Source organism: Gymnodraco acuticeps, unplaced genomic scaffold (assembly GCF_902827175.1).
Source record: "Gymnodraco acuticeps unplaced genomic scaffold, fGymAcu1.1, whole genome shotgun sequence".
NCBI lineage: Eukaryota > Metazoa > Chordata > Actinopteri > Perciformes > Bathydraconidae > Gymnodraco > Gymnodraco acuticeps.
Window position 1 is genome coordinate 929,504 of NW_022990335.1, and position 19,873 is coordinate 949,376.

A 19,873-nucleotide genomic window follows, 5' to 3' on the forward strand; every position below is an offset into this window, starting at 1 on the left:
AAGAAGACTGAATTTGATTGCTAGGCTATTTTTTCTAAAATGGTGGCTATGGGGTAAAGTGAACCGTGGGGTAAGTTGAGCCAGTTTTTCAATGGAGAAATGACTGAAAGTAGGCCAAGTTGATAATAAGAGCTCATTGTAGGCTACATTTAAAGTTGAATTTACCCTGTGTGTGATTGGTAAGATGTATGAAATTGTATCACCATTTGTATGATTACTTTTCCTTTTAACATGTTAAAACATTTTTTTTTGAAAAACTAAGCTTGTATTTGGTTTGTTATTTATTGTTTATAGTTACCTTTAAGATTTGTTGTAGGTATGCCCAGGTTTGAACCGTGGTTCAATTTACCCCCTGACCTGGATCAACTTACCCCTAACCCGGGGCAAGTTGAGCCACAAGACTTTTTTTTTTAAAGAAGTAATATTTTCACTGCCCTTGATCAAATATTAATTTGTATCATTGCCATTGATAGGAGACATCCTGAATTATAGGTGTGTGTTTTCATTTTTACTCTGTGTCATTTATCCTTGCTTAGAGGACAGCATAACAAAACAAATGGCTCAACTCTCCCCTATAATAGTGTACTTTTACTCCACTACATTTATTAAATACCTTTAGTTACTTTACAGATTTGGATTAATGATGTGAAATATAATCAACAATTAAATAAGACTTTAGTTACACCTTGAGTAGTAGTAGTAGTATTCGTGTATTAGTCCCCAAGGGGAAAATGGGTTGCAGCACATCACAGAGGCATTTAAAAAGGTAAATTAGAGTAGATTAGATTAGAGTAACATTCACAAGCTACCCTGCAGTATACAAAGTCATTCAAACTAGCTGCACCTTTACCAGCTTTGATAAACACAACGATTGATCAAAACATATATTATTCTGAAATGGGCCGATCTGCATAATCAGTAGCCTACTTTTACTTTTGTACTAGGCTATGTTTTGATTCTAATACTTTTGTACTACTTGAGTAACATTTTGATTGCAGGCCTTTTTCTTAAAAGAGTATTTCCTTTTCTTCTTCTTGATGACATATTTGTATATATTTATTGTCAAAGCATTTCATTTATTCATTGTTATCGGGATGTTACGAGCATTACATGGAATATAACTTAAAGTGTTTCTGAAGTGAATGACCTACAGTACCCTACTTTTAAGTACATCTTCAGCCTCTGCTACTTTAAATACACGATACATTTGGAGACAGGGCAACCATTGTTGTTTTTTGTTCTATCGCTGTAAAAGTTTCAGTTTCGTTTCTCTGTAACCGGGCGTCGCTTTAACTGTGAGGAGGAGATGTATCAAATCAGGTCAGTCTGCTGAACCAACTGGTTAGCTGACTTGCCGAAACTCATTTAAGTATGACTTTACTCATCTCTAAGTTTGTCACCAAGACCCTGTGCGACCACCATGGCTGCTTGGACTTCAAGCACCTTGATGAGAAGATTGCACAGTCTTTCACTGCTGCGCCTCAAGTCCTGCGGAGTGTCATTTTTGACGACGGTAAAATAGCCATTGAAGAAGGAAAGCAGAAGGCCATCGGCAGCCAAGTAATCAGCCCGGACAGTCTGATAGTGGCTAAAACCAGCCTGCGTCTCTGTCAGAAGAAACCCGGAGAGTGTGCACAGTGCGACGGGTTACACCTGTGCAGGTATTACGTCTGTGGAGACTGTACGTTCGGGTGAGTTGCTACTGTTGTGCTATAGCCTTCATTTTGAGGCTTTGTTATGTTGTCTTGTAAAGCAGTAGGAAATGCCTACCCTGAGTTGAAATAACGTGGTAGTAGTCGTACATATTAGTGTTCAATACAATTTAAATAAATGGGTGTCAACTGTTCAGGTTTAAACGCTTAATTTGTCAAGGCTAGACTATTGTATCATATGTTTAAAGGACGTGTATTGAGAAAGGAGAGAGAGCTGTAGAAGCAAAGTGGGGTTGAGTACTTTAAAATTTAAAAGGACACCCACACATGTGTTTTCACTTTTGTTTCTTGGTTGCAGCTCAACATTCCTCTTTCTGCTGGTTTTGTTTCACTTCGCGGCAGGACAACTGGCATCTTTAATGTGTTACCTTTGCATTTAACTTGGTGACCTAATACCCAGTAGCAGAAATGTAATCCAGAGTAGCCTACATGAAATCAGCTGTGGGGCTCTTAAAGGTGTATGCACAGTTGCACACAGATACAGTCAGACAGGATTGAACACATTTGATTGAATAACTTGCTTTGACACAACCAGAAATAATGCAGAAAGTCATCAGGACTCTTTGACCTATGCTCTATACAGCTTCATGATCTTCGCCTACAGCTCAATGTATTTACATTTTTTTTAAAGAAAAATATAAAACATTACATAGCTTGACAGTCTATTTTTGGCTGTGAAGGAATACAAACTAACTTGACATAGAAGGACTCAAACATGTGTAACCCTTTTCTTCTAGATCATTAAAAATGACAATAACTGTAAGTCCTTTTTTGGACCATGAGATGGCAGTAGTTTGCATCATAACATGAACCTGAATAACCCACTCTGTGAACTGAGCAAAGTGTAGAACACTTATAAAGCCTTGTATAACCCTCTCTAGACTGAAAGGGGTTATGGCCAATATTTTACTTGTAAGAAAAGTTTGATTTAAATAACAATATAGCAGAAAGTGGGAGTCATTATCGAGTTGATTTTGTCCCATATTAGAAAACGCATGTAAGACATGTTTTGACAGCAACCCAACTTTATTATGACAAAACATGAAAAGAAAAAACAATGTTTTCATCTCTAGGTGCCTGCATATTTTCAGAAGCCAACGTTTTTTCATTTATTTCCATAAAAAGCCTTTCACTGAGCTCTATGTTATCCCTTCTCTTATATTTCAGAGCAAAGTGTAAAAATCCCCATAGCCTGGCTTTTCCAAACAATGCAGAGCTTTTGAAAAAATATGGTCTTCAGGACTTGAAGGAGAAACAGTTGTTCCAGCTGTTACTGCAGAATGATCCATATCTGCTGCCTGAGGTAGGTGGTTTTAGTAGGCAGCTTTTCTGTAGAAAAAAAAAAATGCACATCCTAATGTTATAGTCACCCCTTCTAGATCTGCCAGCACTACAATAAAGGCAACAGTGTGCACGGTTCCTGCAAATTCACCACTTCCTGCACCAAGCTCCACATCTGCCTGCACTATCTGCAGGGTGACTGTAAATTTGGCTCCTCGTGCAAAAGAACACATACTGTTGATGCCAATGGAACGAAGATTTTCCGAGGATTCAGTCAGGAAAATATTACAAACCTTCTTCAGATCTACAGAAATAAATTCATCATCACGGGTCAACATGAGAGACAATCTTCTGCTGTTCTCGGTAAAGGACTTTAATAAATAAACGTTCTTAAGTGAGTTGTAGTCTTCGCAATATATTTGATTTTTGTGTGTCTACTCTCTTGCAGCGCTGCCAGTCGCGAGAACCCCGACTCAGCAACCATCTCGCAACAACCCTGGACCCCCAACTACTTCTGCTGGTCCATCTAAAGCCATAAGCGATGCAGAGAGGGATGAAATCTGTCTCTTCTTCATCCGCAGACACTGCAGCTTCAAAGGTAACTTTTCAAAATATTCGTAAAGAGAAGATGATGTTAAGGCTGCACAAAGTCATGATTCGCGACAATAGGTGGGATGTCAATTTTTGAAACCTAATTCACATTCTCATCATCATCAAAAATGATTACAATGACCATAGTGTGTTTGTTTCTTTTTAAGAGCAACTGTAAAAAGCAAAGACTTTTTTAATTAAGTCTGTTGAATACATTTTATAGGCCGGGACTTTGCCTCTGCCGAATATTGCCCTTAAGGCGATTTGGATATTTTGTTCTTGGCTCTTCGCCTTGTACACAAACTTGCTCGGATCAGTCATTAGCCTGCATGGTTTTTCATACCACTGCTACGCTGACGACACCCAATTAATTCTGTCCTTTCCCCGCTCAGAGACCCAGGTCGTCGCACGCATCTCTGCTTGTCTAGCTGACATCTCTCAGTGGATGTCTGATCATCACCTCAAGCTCAACCTTGACAAGACTGAGCTGCTCTTCCTTCCGGGAAAGATTGTCCCACTCTTGACCTAACAATCAACATCGGCACCTCAGTTGTTTCCCCGACTCAGACTGCAAGGAATCTGGGTGTGACCCTAGATAACAACCTGTCCTTCACTGCAAACATCGCTGCTACAACCCGCTGCTGCAGATACACGCTTTACAACATCAGGAGGATACGTCCCCAGCTGACACAGAAAGCGACTCAGGTTCTGGTCCAGGCTCTCGTCATCTCACGCCTAGACTACTGCAACTCCCTCCTGGCTGTTCTACCTGCATGTGCCATCCGCCCTCTGCAGCTCATCCAGAATGCAGCGGCTCGTCTGGTCTTCAACCTTCCTAAATGTTCCCACACCACGCCGCTCCTCCGCTCCCTTCACTGGCTTCCGGTGACTGCTAGAATCCACTTCAAGACAATGGTACTTGCTTACCATGCTGCGAATGGATCTGGCCCTTCCTACATCCAGGACATGGTTAAACTGTACACCCCACCAGCACGTGCACTCCGCTCTGCATCAGCCAAACAGCTCGCTGCACCCTCGCTGTGAAGGGGACCCAAGTTCCCATCACCAAAAACACGTGGGTTTGCTATCCTGGCTCCAAAATGGTGGAATGAGCTCCCCATTGACATCAGGACAGCAGAAAGCTTGCACACCTTCCGGCGCAGACTGAAAACTCATCTCTTTCGACTCCACTTCGAGCGATAGAATTACTAACAAAGAATTACTAACAGAGCACTTATATATTAATAAAGGACTGGCTTATCTAAAGCTAGTTGAGTAGAACTTGAAATGTTTCGCTCTATGAAACCTGATGTACTTATATGATTCTGTTTTCTTCAAGGTTGTATCTTGTTGGTCGAATGCACTTATTGTCGCTTTGGATAAAAGCGTCAGCTAAATGTAATGTAATGTAATATTTTACTAGTCCATATTGCAGTTTCGATAAAATGTTGATTCCTTGTGCAACCCTAGATGTTTAATGAGTGTGTCTCTATCACTGTTTTTCCCCAGAGAAGTGTGCTCGTGTCCATTGGCCCCGGCCTTATAGATGGCAGGTGTTAGACCGTGATGGTGTGACCTGGAAGGACCTGCCTGACATGGAAGACATTGAGAAGGCCTACTGCGACCCAGGACAGGACACAAGCTGCATTGAGCCACCAGCCGCCCCCTTAGGCATTTTGAGATACCTGTCATTAACAAGGTGCATGTCTGAAGAAAAAGACCACAATTAGAAAGTGGACAAAGTACAAAGTAGTAACAAGTGTTGTTATTCTCCCGTAATAGTAAGTCCTGCAATCCACATTTTACTTAAGCAAAATTGTAGAATTATTGCCAACAAAATGTATTTGAAGTATGAAAAGATAATCACTCTACACACTGGCCCATTTCATAATAATATATATTATATTATTGGATCGTAATTATTGATGTATAAATGTGTTGAATGCAGCCAGTAAAAAAGGCGTTTTCATTATAAACTGCTGGGTAGGTTACATTTTACTGATGGAACAGTTACGTTTTATAGATAACATATTTGTTGATGTAGGGTAGGAAGTGCATTTGACTATTGTTATTCAATATTTATTATTTAGAAATGTCTTGTGATTTGCTTACATTGCTTGCTTTCAGCTCGGCAGCCCCCGCTGGGCAGTCAGTAGACTTCATGACCATGACATACGGAGGGTCTCCAGTCCGCCGCCTGTCCACATCCTCCTCCGTCTCAAAGCCCCCCCACTTCCTTCTCACCACACAGTGGCTCTGGTACTGGAAGGATGAGAGCGGGAAATGGCTGGAGTATGGACAGGTCAGTCAAACCATAACCAAATATATCAGCTATATCTGCTATAGTGTACTTATATTTATTTATAAAAATGCCCAAAACAGTTTATGGTTTATCATATTTATTCTGACTATAATGTCTATATATTATACTTTCTTAATTTACACAACTCTATGGTCTCATAGTGTTCATACCCATGTATGCTGTTCATATTTTATATACTTTAAAAAATATGTATTTATACTATACATTACACTGCATGTTACTGCTGCATTTGCACTCATGGTTAGATACTCAGTGTATTTGCTTGTATCAGTACTCTTTGCAATGATAAAACAGTTGAATTTAATTTAATTCATAAAGAAGGTGCAGCTATGTGTCCTCTTACCCTTTATAGTACCCGACCGAGGCAACAACTAGACTTGGATTTGTTAAGCTCCTCTTCTAATTTCTTACTATTCAATTCCATCTCATCACTGGCCCTTTGTTCTGCAGGGAGATGGTGACAGGCCAGCCTCTGTGACCTCTCAGACTCTGGAGAATGTGTACCTGGCAGACAGAGATACTGAGATTCCTTTTGGTGCTGGCAACCACCAGTACATCCTCCACTACAAGAGTGCCCTGGGAGCACAGGGGATATATCAGCAGAATGTCAAGTTTAAGACCAAGAGGGAGGTCCGACGGAGGCCTGTCTTTGTGTCGGGTCATGACGTGGAGGTGAAGCTAAAGAGGTATTTATTATTGGTTTAAAATGGAGATTATGCTTCAAATCTAACATTGCTGTTTTGAAGTGCTCCTTGTCTCAAGTGACTTCAATAGTCAGAACATTCCTATGTGTGTCTCCCTATAGTGGGTCATCACCCAGCTCCTCCACAGCTGACAGTTTCCCCCCCAACTGGGACAAGACTGCCATACTGGATTTTGGACACAAGGTATCCTACATTAGAATATACTGTATGACAGAGGGCTGCTTTTCTCCCTGTTCCAAAAAAAGCAGGGTTTTTACGATTGTTTATTTATACATTTTAGCCCAATGGTTAAACAAAATATACAGTTTAATGAGCTTTTTAAAATTGTTTATAAGAGTATGGTCTATTGAAACAGGGTCACCATTTTGTTTTGTTGTGCCGTTCTCCGGGATGTTGGAGTAGATCAGCTGCTCAATCAGGGAAAGTGTAAACGGGGTTGCATCATTATATCTATTTAAAAGTAAAGAGGAAGGACGATGGGGACTTTAGTTCTGCAGTCAGATACATTCGGTGTGCAGTGAGGTGATGCTGACAATGCCAAATGCTCCTGATATGTTGCTGCTCCTGAGTGATGTAGAGGAGGAAGGAGGAGGCAGCTTGCTGTGTACTGCAGAGTTTACCAGATTTTCATAATTTTTTACTTCAGCTACATTTCATTAACTAAGTACATTTACTCAAGTATTGTATTTAAGTACACATTTGAAGTAGTTGAACTTTACATAAGTATTTTCTTTAAGAACCCCTTTATACTAGGGAATGTTGTACTTTTTGCTTCATTACAACACTCTTTAGTTACAATTTACTTCAACAACTCAGATTATTTTTGAAGTTGTTTATGATATTTAAGTAAACCACTGACAATGAATGGGCAGCAATTTACTTATTGCTTTATTATTTATTATACAGTCCCAGCTTTCAAGATGATCTGCTTTACATTTTTAAATAAATATTTAGCAACGAGTGTTTTTACTCCTAATACTTGAAGTAAATGTTCTTGATCATACTTAAATACTTTTACTTAAGTACGGTTCTCAGTGCAGTACTTTTACTGGTAATGGAGTATTTTTGCATTGCAGTATTAGTACTTTTAGTTAAGAAAAGGATCTACTTCTTCCACCTCTGCTAATTTTAGCTTGGTCCAGTTCTCAATCTGCCCTCAACTGAGGTGGCAGTGCTACACTCTGTAATATTTAAATGTGTTCTTGTCTTGAACATTGAATATTTATGACACTTTTTTTTGTTGCACTGTACTTTTATCTTCCAGCTCGTACTCCTCTCCAAATCTGGGAAGGAGTATCAGATGATTGAGTCTCTGTTTAAGCGCACGATGCCACAGAGTAAAATCAACAAAATACAGAGGATCCAGAACTCCTCTCTGTGGAAAATCTTTCAGTGGTAAATTGGCATTAAGCAGCTATACCAGTATTATTATCTCATGAATATATAATATGTATGTTTAAAATGAGTGATCACTTGTCTTGTAATAAGGAACCTGTATCGATGTTATCACCTGAATCTGCAGCTCCTCTCAGCCTTAGTGATTTTGAGCTAATATGGTACTGTAAACTGTACTGTTTTAGTGTCCTCCCACTGCTCTCAGGGTCTTGTGTTAAGCTGTTAAACAGTTTTAATTGAAAAAACCTCTAAAACAGCAGACACATTTAGAGATTAGCTGATGAATGTAGCGTAGCATTTAGCAATTCTCAGGAGTTGACCAAAATCATAGGGTTGAGAAGTTAATACATTTCTGTTTTCTACGTTGTGTTTTCAGGCAGAAAGAGCAGATGAAGATGAGGAATGGAGGGAAAACTGTGAATGAGCAGTACTTGTTCCACGGGACAGAAGAATCCCTGATTGAGGCAATATGTGAGCAAAACTTTGACTGGAGGATGTGTGGGGTCCACGGCACGGCCTACGGCAAAGGTAAAGCAGCCATTCCAGAAATGCAGTATGATGAATAGTTTACAATGTAGACCACAAAAGATATTTCTTTGCCCAAAATGTTCTGTGTTGCATTTGTGTTGTATATGTTCATGGGACTTCTGAAGCTTAACATGACGGTAGACACAGAGCCTTCACTATCACACTTGTCAGTATTAACGCTCTCTTGTTTTCTTAGGGAGCTACTTTGCCAGAGATGCGTCTTACTCGCACAGATATGCCACGTTGAAAAGTAAACAGAACAACATAATGTTTGTTGCTCTGGTGCTGATCGGAGACTACACCAGGGGGAGCAGCAGCTACGTCCGACCCCCACCCAAAGGAAGCGGCAAAGACCTCTATGACAGTTGTGTCGACAGCAAGAGCGACCCCAGCATCTTTGTTGTCTTTGAGAAACAACAGATCTATCCCGAGTATATTATCGACTACTCTTGAGTCACAATGCTGGGGTAAATCTTTATTATGGGATACTGTATACTTCAATGGAAACTGCCGGGGGCTTTGTTAAGGTTTGTGATGTTTAACACCGGTGGAAGAAGTCTTCATTATAGTTGTAATGCTACAATGCAAAAATACATATTAATAATAATACATTGGATTTCTATAGCGCTTTTCCTAATGCTCAAAGACGCTTTACATACAATTACAACAGAAACAGTACAACGAAAACTAAATATATGACACAGATTATCATTAAAAGTATTGAATGCAATATAATCATTGTATTAACTAGTATTGATATAATAGTTTGAGGTTAAGTAATTAGTAAAGTGTATCAGAAAATTCTTGCAGAATGTATAGAAACAAAAAAAAAGTATATTCTTGTGTTTAGTGTCTATTGCTGTCTGCTACAGGTCGTTGTTGTTGATCAATAAAGGAATCTGAGGGTCTGGTGTTATATGAAATTAGATTAAATCGCCTTGTTGTGTAGAAGATATATTACAAATTGCCAATAAAGTGAACAACGTATATAACAGAACAAAGAGTGATCTGATTTTCACATGTTAATATTTAATTACACACAAGTGCCATTCAACCCATTTTAAATGTACATCATTCAGAAAGGCATGTTCAGCCCTGTGCCTCTCATCATAGCAGCTACATGTATAATCATCAATTAATCACATCTTATTGTATACATTTACAATTCAAATTTATTCAGGGCTCTAATTCCCATGTTTCATAAAATAACTTCCAAATAATTGTCTAAAATTCTAAATAAGATTGACCATAATTTCAATAAAGTGTAAAGAATAATAAATGAGACATTTAATCAAATGTTTTTACTCCACGACTAACAAGTTCCATCTTGTTTACTATTGTGAGATATTTTATAAATGCTGAGTCATCAGAAAATAAAAACAGGAGGATTTCCTTTAAAACCACTCACTGTAAAATAGCAGCTCTCCTTTGAAGGGGTTTAAAGATGTAACGTGACAGCATTGTGTAAGACTGGAGTCAACAGCAGTAACTTGTAGAGACCATAACACCCTTTTAAATATTTAAATGCACTTGCATATCAATAAAATAAATTAATTCTACAGTGCAAGGAAGACAAATAGTTGAGGTGAATTCATTCATTTCACAGACTTTTATGCAGTGCGTCTTTATTCGCTCGACTCTTTTTTTTACTCACGTCTCGTCTTCAGTACCCTTTAAAGTTCACTCACCAAAAAGAAAGGCACTAACCATGCATTATCATCGAGAAATACAGCAGTGTTTCCCATACCATTGTCTTGGAGGGGCGCTAAATATATTAAATACATTTTTTAAATATATATATAGCACCAAATTGCAACTAATCTATATCTACTGTCACTTTTCACACGAAAATGTGCTCTTTTATCAAATAAACTAAACACTTTCATTTTAAGTTGTGAGTTTAGTGTTTTTGACCCTAAGAAACACTGATGCATTAATCAATAACAATAATCCACAGCTCCTCTCTCTGCTCCAGAGGGTTTAAAAAATATATATCCCAATGCCACCCCCCCCCGGCTCAGGCAGCACCCCCCTTCAAATGCAAAGTTTCAATCTTGTATAAGATAACTATTGAATATGTATGCTTTGTAACGGTTCATCAGGTTTGTACCGTCCATGGTGATATCTCTCTCTAACTGTCTGCTGGCGGAGAATTCACTTCGCCTTCTCCAGCGTCTCTTCTTTCAATTTTCACAAATATGCCATTTTTAGGTCCCAGGGTGCTTGCTGACTTCAACTCAAGAGGAACCTGAACAAAGACATGAAAACCATATGAAAAAGCAACATTTTAGCATATACTCTATATATAACCACGCATGGAAATAGATGAACGATTATCACATTTTGATTACAACCTTAGTAATTATAGACGGTTCAGTTGGTGCAAATTACAATAATTTAACTGTATTATTGATAATTAATTATAAATAATAATAATAATAGATTCAATGTGTATAGCGCCTTTCAAGGGACCCAAGGCCGCTTTACATGGTGAACAAACAAACAAACAAACAAAAGGGGCAAATAATAAAGTAAACAAATTAAATAAATAGCAGTAGGAATGGAAGCAGTGTTGATAAAACATGACCGCTGTGCTTTGGCCAGTGTTCTTGCAGTTCTGCTCAGTGTTTAAATGTGTCTCGTGTTAACCAATAATTTTTTAGATTTGTTGTTTTTAAGAGATTGTTATCCTTAGTGTTGGAACCCACCTTGGTCTCAGAGCAGGCCACGATGCTGAACTTGCGGAATATACGAACTAAAGCCATCTTCATTTCCAGTTGGGCGAGCCTCATTCCCACACAGTTACGGGGTCCGGCCCCGAACGGCAGGTATACGAAGGGATGTCGACTGGCCTTAGCTTCTGGTGTAAATCTAGAGATAAATGCAGGTATTTTACCACCTAACACTAACCCCAGATTTTAAACAATGAGTCACAGGTTGCAGTCTCTATAGTTTATCTCCTGTAAGAACAGCCCCCTACCGCTCAGGGATGAAGCTCTGCGGCTCGGGCCAGTGCTCGGGGTCCTGGTGGAGGAAGCCGGCGGGGATCTCCAGAGTTGCTCCTTTGGGGAGGAACTGTCCGTTCACCACACAGTCCTCGTCGATGTCTCTCGCAAACCTGTAGAGAGCAAAATACCATTTCATTTTGATTTGTTCCGTTCAAGGTATGCACAAACTCACTCACTAACTCTCCTGTTATCTCCATCAGAACAACCTTCTGGATCCGCACCAGTCTGGTTTCAAAGCAGGTCACTCAACAGAAACTGCCCTCCTCGCTGTCTCTGAGGAACTGCACACTACTAAAGCAGCCTCCCTCTCCTCTGTCATCAGCCTTCTGGGACCTGTCTGCTGCATTCGACACGGTGAATCATCAGATCCTCCTTCGCACTCTCCAAGAACTTGGAGCTTCAGGCTCTGCACTTTCCCTCCTCACCTCATACCTCAAAGACCGTACCTACAGGGTAACTTGGAGAGGGTCCGAATCCGACCCTTGTCAATTAACTACAGGGGTCCCTCAGGGCTCTGTTCTTGGTCCCCTCCTCTTCTCCCTGTACACAAACTCGCTCGGATCAGTCATTAGCCCGCATGGTTTTTCTTACCACTGCTACGCTGACGAGACCCAATTAATTCTGTCCTTCCCCCACTCAGAGACCCAGGTCGTCGCACGCATCTCTGCTTGTCTAGCGAACATCTCTCAGTGGATGTCTGCTCATCACCTCAAGCTCAACCATGACAAGACTGAACTGCTTTTCCTTCCAGGAAAAGATTGTCCCACTCTTGACCTAACAATCAACATCGGCACCTCAGTTGTTTCCCCGACTCAGACTGCAAGGAATCTGGGTGTGACCCTAGATAACAAACTATCCTTCACTGCAAACATAGCTGCTACAACCCGCTGCTGCAGATACACGCTTTACAACATCAGGAGGATACGTCCCCACCTGACCCAGAAAGCGACGCAGGTTCTGGTCCAGGCTCTCGTCATCTCACGCCTAGACTACTGCAACTCCCTCCTGGCTGGTCTACCTGCATGTGCCATCCGACCTCTGCAGCTCATCCAGAATGCAGCGGCTCGTCTGGTCTTCAACCTTCCTAAATGTTCCCACACCACGCCGCTCCTCCGCTCCCTTCACTGGCTTCCGGTAACTGCTAGAATCCACTTCAAGACAATGGTACTTGCTTACCATGCTGCAAATGGATCTGGCCCTTCCTACATCCAGGACATGGTTAAACCGTACACCCCAGCACGTGCACTCCGCTCTGCATCAGCCAAACAGCTCGCTGCACCCGCACTGCGAAGGGGACCCAAGTTCCCATCAGCAAAAACACGTGGGTTTGCTATCCTGGCTCCAAAATGGTGGAATGAGCTCCCTATTGACATCAGGATAGCAGATAGCTTACACACCTTCCGGCGCAGACTGAAAACTCATCTCTTTCGACTCCACTTCGAGCGATAGAATTACTAACAAAGCACTTATAAAGGACTGGCTTATCTAAAGCCAGTTGAGTAGCACTTGAAATGTTTTAGCTCTATGAAACCTGATGTACTTATATGATTCTGTTTTCTTCAAGTTTGTATCTTGTTGGTCGAATGCACTTATTGTCGCTTTGGATAAAAGCGTCAGCTAAATGCAATGTAATGTAATGTTCAATGTATAACAATTATTTACAAAACATGTCTCTGTAAATCCCTGAAAAGGAGCAGGGAGAAGAAAATAATATATACCTGTAATATACCTGTAATATATTACCTGTCCCTTTCTCAAAAAATAAATAAATAGAAATATTATTCTCATCAATCTCATCCTCAGTGATCATCTTCTGTCCTTCATATTTTCTTATTAACAGCCAATCATTGCAGTATCGTAGGAAAATAAGAGAGACACAAAACGTACAAAAGATACTTAGTTCCCACTTGACAGTTAAGGGAAAGAAAAAGAAAATGCATGTATTATTCCCTTTCTCTCCTCCATTTGATTTCTGTATTATTAAATACAAAAACTAAAACATATACTGTATGTTTGTATGTAGAGAAGTAGTTAACCCTGTTCATTCTGCAGAAATTATCTTATCCTCATTGAATGTTCTGGATTTACCTGAATCCTGGAGGGTAGAGGCGCAGTGTTTCACTTATCACCATGTCTAAATACTTCAGCTCCTGGACATTTGTGTAATCCGCTGACTCCTACAATGCAAGGAAGATAAGATCAAATCAGGACAATTTCAGTACATTTTAAAAACAGAATGAGCAAATGTGTGCATGAATTACATCTGAAACTTAAATCTTGTGGTTAGTAGCTGAAGAAAATGAGACGATATCAAACCGTAAGGCGTCACACCCACATGTCTGGTGTAGAACTTGTCCACCTCTTCCTGCACTCTGCGTTGACATTCGGGGTTGATGGCCAGGAGGTAGCAGGTGAAGGCCAACGTGTTGCTGCTGGTCTCGTAGCCTGCCAGCAGAAAGACAAAAGCCTGGCCCACAATCTCATCCTCAGTGATCATCTTTTTCTGTGGGCGCATGGTGGGGGGCTCCTGTGGGGACGGACGGTCGTCCTGATCTGAGGCCGACAGCTGGTTCTTCTGATCCAGCTCAGCAGCGTGCTTCTCTGAGTCAAAGTGCTCCAAAGACACATGCTCCTTGCTGGTTCGTGCATCCAACATCAGCTGGAGGAAGTCTCTACGCCTCTGCATACACAAGAAACCCAATTAACTCATTTTTAAAACATTGTTAAAACTAGGAAATGGTAAGTTTTATATACAGTATACATGATCTTATAAGCTTATTAAGTGCAGTGATTCCCGCAGAAATGAAATATACTTTGGGGGAATGACTTTTTTTTCACGGCGTGAAAAAAAATCTCCTCAGAAATCTCTCAAAAATTTAGGAGCGGGGCTAGTCCTGGTGAGCTACCCAGGCTGAGTGACAAGGTGGCATCCAGGAAACTGACATTTGCAGGTCACTGCCATCGACACCAGGAACTTCCAGCTGGCAAGTTAGTACTCTGGGAGCCAACACACGGGCACCGACCAAGAGGGCGCCCCACGCCAACGTACGTGGAGGTGCTGAGGAAGGATGTGGGGGTGGAAAGCTCCACAGAGCTGGCCGAGTGTATGGAGGGCCGTGAGGATTGGCGAACCCGTTGGCAAACTCGTCTAAGGACGACCTAGTAGTAGTAGTCCTTGATTGGCTCAAGTTCACACTTTTTTAGGGGCGGGGCTAGTGATGTTGTCCCGGGGATGCTTAGGAGTTGATAAAGGAGATAATCCCACTGACGTCATCATTTGATTCCAAAAGTGGGTCTGGACTCGCGCCCATAGAGGCTGTTTACCAGTGTAATGGCTCCCCCCAAAGTATAATTTATGGGTGGCTCCCCCCAAAGTATAATTTATGGTTTTTAAAGTTTTTTTTACTCACTGAGCACTCATTGCCACCAATGCAAATGCAAATGAGTGCTCACTGAGTTAAAAAAAACAAAAAACACACAAATTATACTTTGGGGAGAGCCATTATACTTTGGGGGCCCCCCAAAGTATTAACATGCTGTGGGAATCACTGAAGTGACAATGAGCTTCACCTGCTCAGGAGGCTGCTCCTCTCTCTGCTGGATGATCCTCTGGATGCTATTCGTGAAGAAACTATTCATCTGGTCACGCCTTTTGTTTGGGATGAGTCCCGCCAGAGGAGCCATGATGAATGGGAAAGCAACTGGACACACAAATCAACTATTTACATTTAAATACAACTATAACAATCTATTTAGTTTGTGATTAAAGTTCTCCAAATGCAATAACCCCATTTATATATAGGGAAACACGCCTCTTCTGGTCTATGTTTTCATATTTTGGTTACTTGCTTACATTGCTTTCCTGTATAAATGCCTCTAATAAACACATACAAATAAAAATACAAAGAGATTGGACTGACTGAAGAACAGCATGATGGGCCTGAAGAAAGAGAAGCCGAAGAACATCTGAGCATGGCGGACAAACGGGTCGTCTGGGTTTTTCTGAGAGTCCACCTGAGTTCCAAATGCCACACTGGCAATGACATCCATGGTGAAGCAGCCGAAACATCTGCAGAACACACACAAACTAAAACATCAGGCCGTGAAGATGATTATATAATACTGATTGCCTGTGTTCATTCGAGTGTGATCACCTGTGGATGTCAAAGGCTTCTGCTGACTCAGCGGAGACTTCCAGGTTCGTCATCAGGGCATCGGTGGCTGTGTTGATGAGCGGAACCATCTACAGGAACAATGAGAGACACTGATATTCGTCAAAGCTGCCAGTGAATACAACACGGATCGGATAGATTGGTGCAGAAAGAATACTGTACTCGCGAGCTGCTCATTTGGTATTGATTATTTCAAAGAACTATTGATCATAAAAACATAAATAAAAAACATGTCCCTGCATTACTTTCCCCTCTTTAGTATGCTTGTGACAAAAAAACTGATATCAGAACCTAGCGCCTAGCCAACCTCCACATCAAACAGGTGTTTTTTTAAAGGGGCCCTATTATGCTTATTTTCGGAAGTAAATAAAGGATTAAAATGGAGGTGTTTCAGGCAGATGTTTGGGTTTGCAGACCATTTACATGTACAAAAAACTATATCACACACTACGGGGAAGGGAAGACCCCAAGGAAGCATAATAGGGCCTCTTTAAAATGACCATTCTTTTGAAAAATCTATTGACAAGTCATGATCATTATGGGTACAGTTAAAATGTAACAAGAACGTTTGCTATTGTAAACAATTAAAATAGTTTGTGACCTACTAATCACCAATCATTTGGGAAAGGTGCCACAGACAGATAAAGAGCACACTCAGACTTCTGTACGCAGTTGAAAAAGGCATTCATAGATATAACAGTCAATACACACGCTGCATGGACGTAGTCACACTGTGGGGATGACTATTCAAAGTTAATCCCGGCTGAAGAGAAGTTTAAAGGATAAATAGTGTGATTAAGAGGTTGATATGAAAAAGATAAAGATAGGTCATTCAATTCAATATTTTTGATTTACCAATGAAGGAAGAAAATTACTTGATCAGATATCATTCAAAGTCAAAATGTAGACAGCAAAGAGAATTTAGATGGACCATGAACTCAAAACGCCTTGGAAATAATTTCTCTTTTTCAACAAAGAAGTCTTTCACTCCCTCTCCACTCTTTTCTCCTGGACTAAAATATTGTCTCCAAAATGTACAGATCTGATATTTACTGCAGATCAAAGCAGAAGGTCTGCGCTGCCGTAAATTCATTCAGAGACAAGCTTATCAGCGGTACCAGGACACCACTCTCCACCCTTAGATACAAAAACACTTCTCGTAGTTACACCAACTTCAGCCTTTAGTTATACGAGAAACTGATATTTCATTATAATCATGTACATAATAATAACATTGCCCAAGAAAAAAAACGTGACCTTAAAAAAGAAACGGAAATTATTTTAATATTTTACAAAACAGTAAGAGCTCTATTTCCTTCAACTCCACTTCTTTCCCTCCATCTGTAACTGTTTGGGTAAAAAGGTTTAACTTGTATGTCTGTGGGCTGTTTCTTGTAGACATTAATGATCTGAACTTCTATCCTGCAAATTTCAATACCACAAAAGCATTTAAAAAGTGGCAGCATCTAATGGGCGTTCACTCTTATCTCACCTCTTTCATCTTGGCAGCGCTGAAGGACGGGGTCAGGATGCTCCGCACTCTCTTCCAGCGTTCATTCCTCAGCATGAGCAGGCAGTCTGTCATGGGCTTGGAGGCAAAGCGAACAGTCTACACAGAGAGAAAGGAGAGAACAAAAGATATATGCACTTATGTCATCATTAAATCATAGAGAGAGCACAAAGTGTACATGGGAATGTTTTCTTTCATGTCCTCACCATTCTGTTTGGGAAGCTGCTGAAGTCCCTGACCATCACCTGTCTGAGCATGTCAGGGTCCGCTATCACCACCACCGCTCTCCGGCCCAAATAATACCTGAAATATACCAAATGGAGTTCATCTTAATGCTTCCACCATGGGTATTTACAAAAGAAGTGTAGGTTTTGTTATACAATGTGACAGAACTAAAAATGTTCAGAGCATCATTTCATCAGATGCTGATACAGAAAGTATTTCTAATATTTACCCACAAACTCTGCCATGCGTCTTTATCAGATCATTGATAGGGTTGAAAAAACCCTTAAACGAAAATAAAAAACAAGATCAGAACAGATGAAAAAAATAGCACATCACCCATCAACTCTTTTTTTGTTGTAAAATAACTCCATGTTAGCGACAGATCACTATTTGGGTTGTTGTCAGTATGACTACAGTATGATGTGACTGTGGGAGATGTATATATTTATAATTGATAGCCAACTTGTTGATCAAAAACCTATGACAAGTAAATTATATCTAACAAAATGGACAAGGATGATGATGAGGAAGGTCCCACTTCCATATCATTTTGTAGTTAATCTCCGGGAATAAGATCAACCACTTTTAAATTAAGCATTAAGATATATTATACTAAACAATCTGCATTAAAAAAGATTTCAGGATGGCTTTTGCTATTTAATGTTGTTTTAAGTAGGCTGTTGTGCAAAAACCCAAATTGATAATGGATGTTCAATTCATTACAATCAGTTATCCGTTTTCATAGTGCTGATCACTACCCAGCCAAGCCAGTAGAGGTCACTGGCTAGCCAAGCTAGTGCTGGTAGAAGAGTAAATAATCAGAGTGCAGTGGTGGAGGTATAAAGAGAACAGTAGTAGTGCAGTAATAATATGTTGGAAGGAAGATTTTGCTTACATTGGTAGGTAATATGTTTCATTGTCCAAACCAAATCTGACAGAAGTTGAAGACAAAAGAGGTCATCTTACCTGACGAAACATGAATATGTTGCCCAGGAAAGGCATTGGCTTTGGGTGTTTGATGCCACATCGTGAAAGGACTGAATATGGGTAGATTGAATACCTAGAAGACAGTGCACAGAGTTGTATCGATGAATGAAAATAGCGCTGTTAAGAGTCGGCAAAACAATAGTGGAGTACAATCAAATCTCCGGTTGGTTCCCTGGTCAACAATATTATAAAGTGTTCCTTCAAGAACCTCATCTATCTGAAACCCAGCATGCAAAGCTGTAACAATCAGATCTGGATCATCTGATGAGTGAGGAAGTTGCTTATCTGCATTTCAAGAAGGAATGGGCTTTATATTATTAGTATATTACACAATATTGACTTAATTCCCAATGCAGCAACCCAACACAGAGGTTTGAAGTATTCACTCACCAGTAAAGCAGACCCAGGAAGATGAGGCCGAGGCTAAACGTCACCGTCAGTCCACTGGCCTTTATGTGGAAAACATCTAGATAGTCAATTAAAGCCTCCATAATGTAAAAACTCCTCTCAGTTCTCCACTGCCAGCATTATGTCAAGGCACCTGGAAAGAAGGACAGAGAAATAAATCAGGTCGGTGTCTATCCATTTATAATAAATACTAAACAAGTAGAATACATCTCAAATGTCACAATATTTAAAAGCCCTACTTCTTCAAGAGAAGAAAGCATCAGTCGCATCAGTCACATCATATATTTTGGTGGACTATGCTCTCAGGCTTTTTTGTTTTGTATCAATAGTTGTCTGGTTTACCATAAACACATGTTAATGATTTGTTCAAGCAGCTTTGCTTTTGTTGTGTTCACCTTTCACCTCAAATGTTAACAATGGGTTCCTTAAATACTGAGCTTTGTGTGTGCGTTTGGATCCTCTCAACATGCCACAATTCAATAGCAAACACGTAAGAATATTGTTTTTACAACCTGACTACGGATCCTTAAAAAGTTAACCAATCAGCCTACATTTATTTGAGGTGAAATACAGCGTTTAAATACCCAGACGTCACTGTAAGTCATATGTGATGCTAAGTTACTAGCTACAACAAAATATGGCATATTGTATGACTCACTCTTTAATGTCTCTGCAGCACGTCGTCTAACTGTTTTCATGTAACGTTATCATGTGATCCCGCTTCTTTATAAGACATTAGCAAACATCAGTCCATGGTCATACTGCTCGTTTTCATAATAGTCCTCTTCGTCCTGTAATAGTTCGCAGCACCAGAGACAGCTGAGGCTCATACTGCCACCTACTGGACGGGCAGCGTTGTATAACTCATGCAGCAACATGTTACTTTGGCGCCCCCCTCCGGACAAACAACGGCTTTGTTCTTCAGCTGTTTTGTGTAATCCAAAAACAGCACTGTGTTTCCTCCATTTATAATACTTTAGTAATGAATCATGATCATAACATCCCCACATCTTCGGTTTCAAAGTGTTT

At 40.3% G+C, this 19,873-nt stretch overlaps 2 protein-coding genes across 3 annotated transcripts; one reads left to right on the plus strand and one right to left on the minus strand.

Moving 5' to 3' along the window:
- Window positions 1–1,371: 1,371 nt before the first annotated feature.
- Window positions 1,372–9,531, plus strand: parp12a (poly (ADP-ribose) polymerase family, member 12a). Its single transcript, XM_034223365.1, has 11 exons — window positions 1,372–1,691; window positions 2,880–3,015; window positions 3,092–3,356; window positions 3,442–3,591; window positions 5,094–5,283; window positions 5,712–5,886; window positions 6,358–6,593; window positions 6,713–6,794; window positions 7,876–8,006; window positions 8,383–8,534; window positions 8,731–9,531. Exons 1-11 carry the CDS (start codon window positions 1,372–1,374, stop codon window positions 8,985–8,987), a joined length of 2,094 nt encoding a protein of 697 aa, XP_034079256.1. The 3' UTR covers window positions 8,988–9,531.
- A 10-nt stretch (window positions 9,532–9,541) lies between these two features.
- tbxas1 (thromboxane A synthase 1 (platelet)) lies at window positions 9,542–19,657 on the minus strand. Of its 2 annotated transcripts, none has more exons than XM_034223366.1 (14): window positions 19,503–19,657; window positions 18,827–18,977; window positions 18,416–18,509; window positions 17,679–17,731; window positions 17,431–17,527; window positions 17,207–17,323; window positions 15,697–15,785; window positions 15,463–15,611; window positions 15,113–15,243; window positions 13,878–14,222; window positions 13,631–13,719; window positions 11,515–11,652; window positions 11,243–11,405; window positions 9,542–10,782 (listed from the first exon to the last, which is right to left on the minus strand). In XM_034223366.1, the coding sequence occupies exons 2-14, from the start codon at window positions 18,925–18,927 to the stop codon at window positions 10,666–10,668; spliced, it is 1,683 nt and encodes a 560-aa protein (XP_034079257.1). In that variant the 5' UTR covers window positions 18,928–18,977; window positions 19,503–19,657; the 3' UTR covers window positions 9,542–10,665. The 2 variants fall into 2 exon arrangements, with proteins under 2 accessions (XP_034079257.1, XP_034079258.1); XM_034223367.1 differs by having other exon boundaries at window positions 18,827–18,885; window positions 19,503–19,651.
- Between the last annotated feature and the right edge of the window lie 216 nt (window positions 19,658–19,873).

Bases quoted from the DNA above. Each gene is read 5' to 3' on its own strand.
- parp12a (XM_034223365.1), top strand. From the start codon at position 1,372: ATGACTTTACTCATCTCTAAGTTTGTCACCAAGACCCTGTGCGACCAC. The intron at 3,016-3,091 runs GTAGGTGGTTTT...CACCCCTTCTAG, and splicing joins ATCCATATCTGCTGCCTGAG to ATCTGCCAGCACTACAATAA. The intron at 3,357-3,441 runs GTAAAGGACTTT...ACTCTCTTGCAG, and splicing joins ACAATCTTCTGCTGTTCTCG to CGCTGCCAGTCGCGAGAACC.
- tbxas1 (XM_034223366.1), bottom strand. From the start codon at position 18,927: ATGGAGGCTTTAATTGACTATCTAGATGTTTTCCACATAAAGGCCAGT. The intron at 17,528-17,678 runs GTAAATATTAGA...GGTATATTTCAG, and splicing joins ACGCATGGCAGAGTTTGTGG to GTATTATTTGGGCCGGAGAG. The intron at 14,223-15,112 runs GTGAAGCTCATT...TTGTGTATGCAG, and splicing joins AGGAGCAGCCTCCTGAGCAG to AGGCGTAGAGACTTCCTCCA.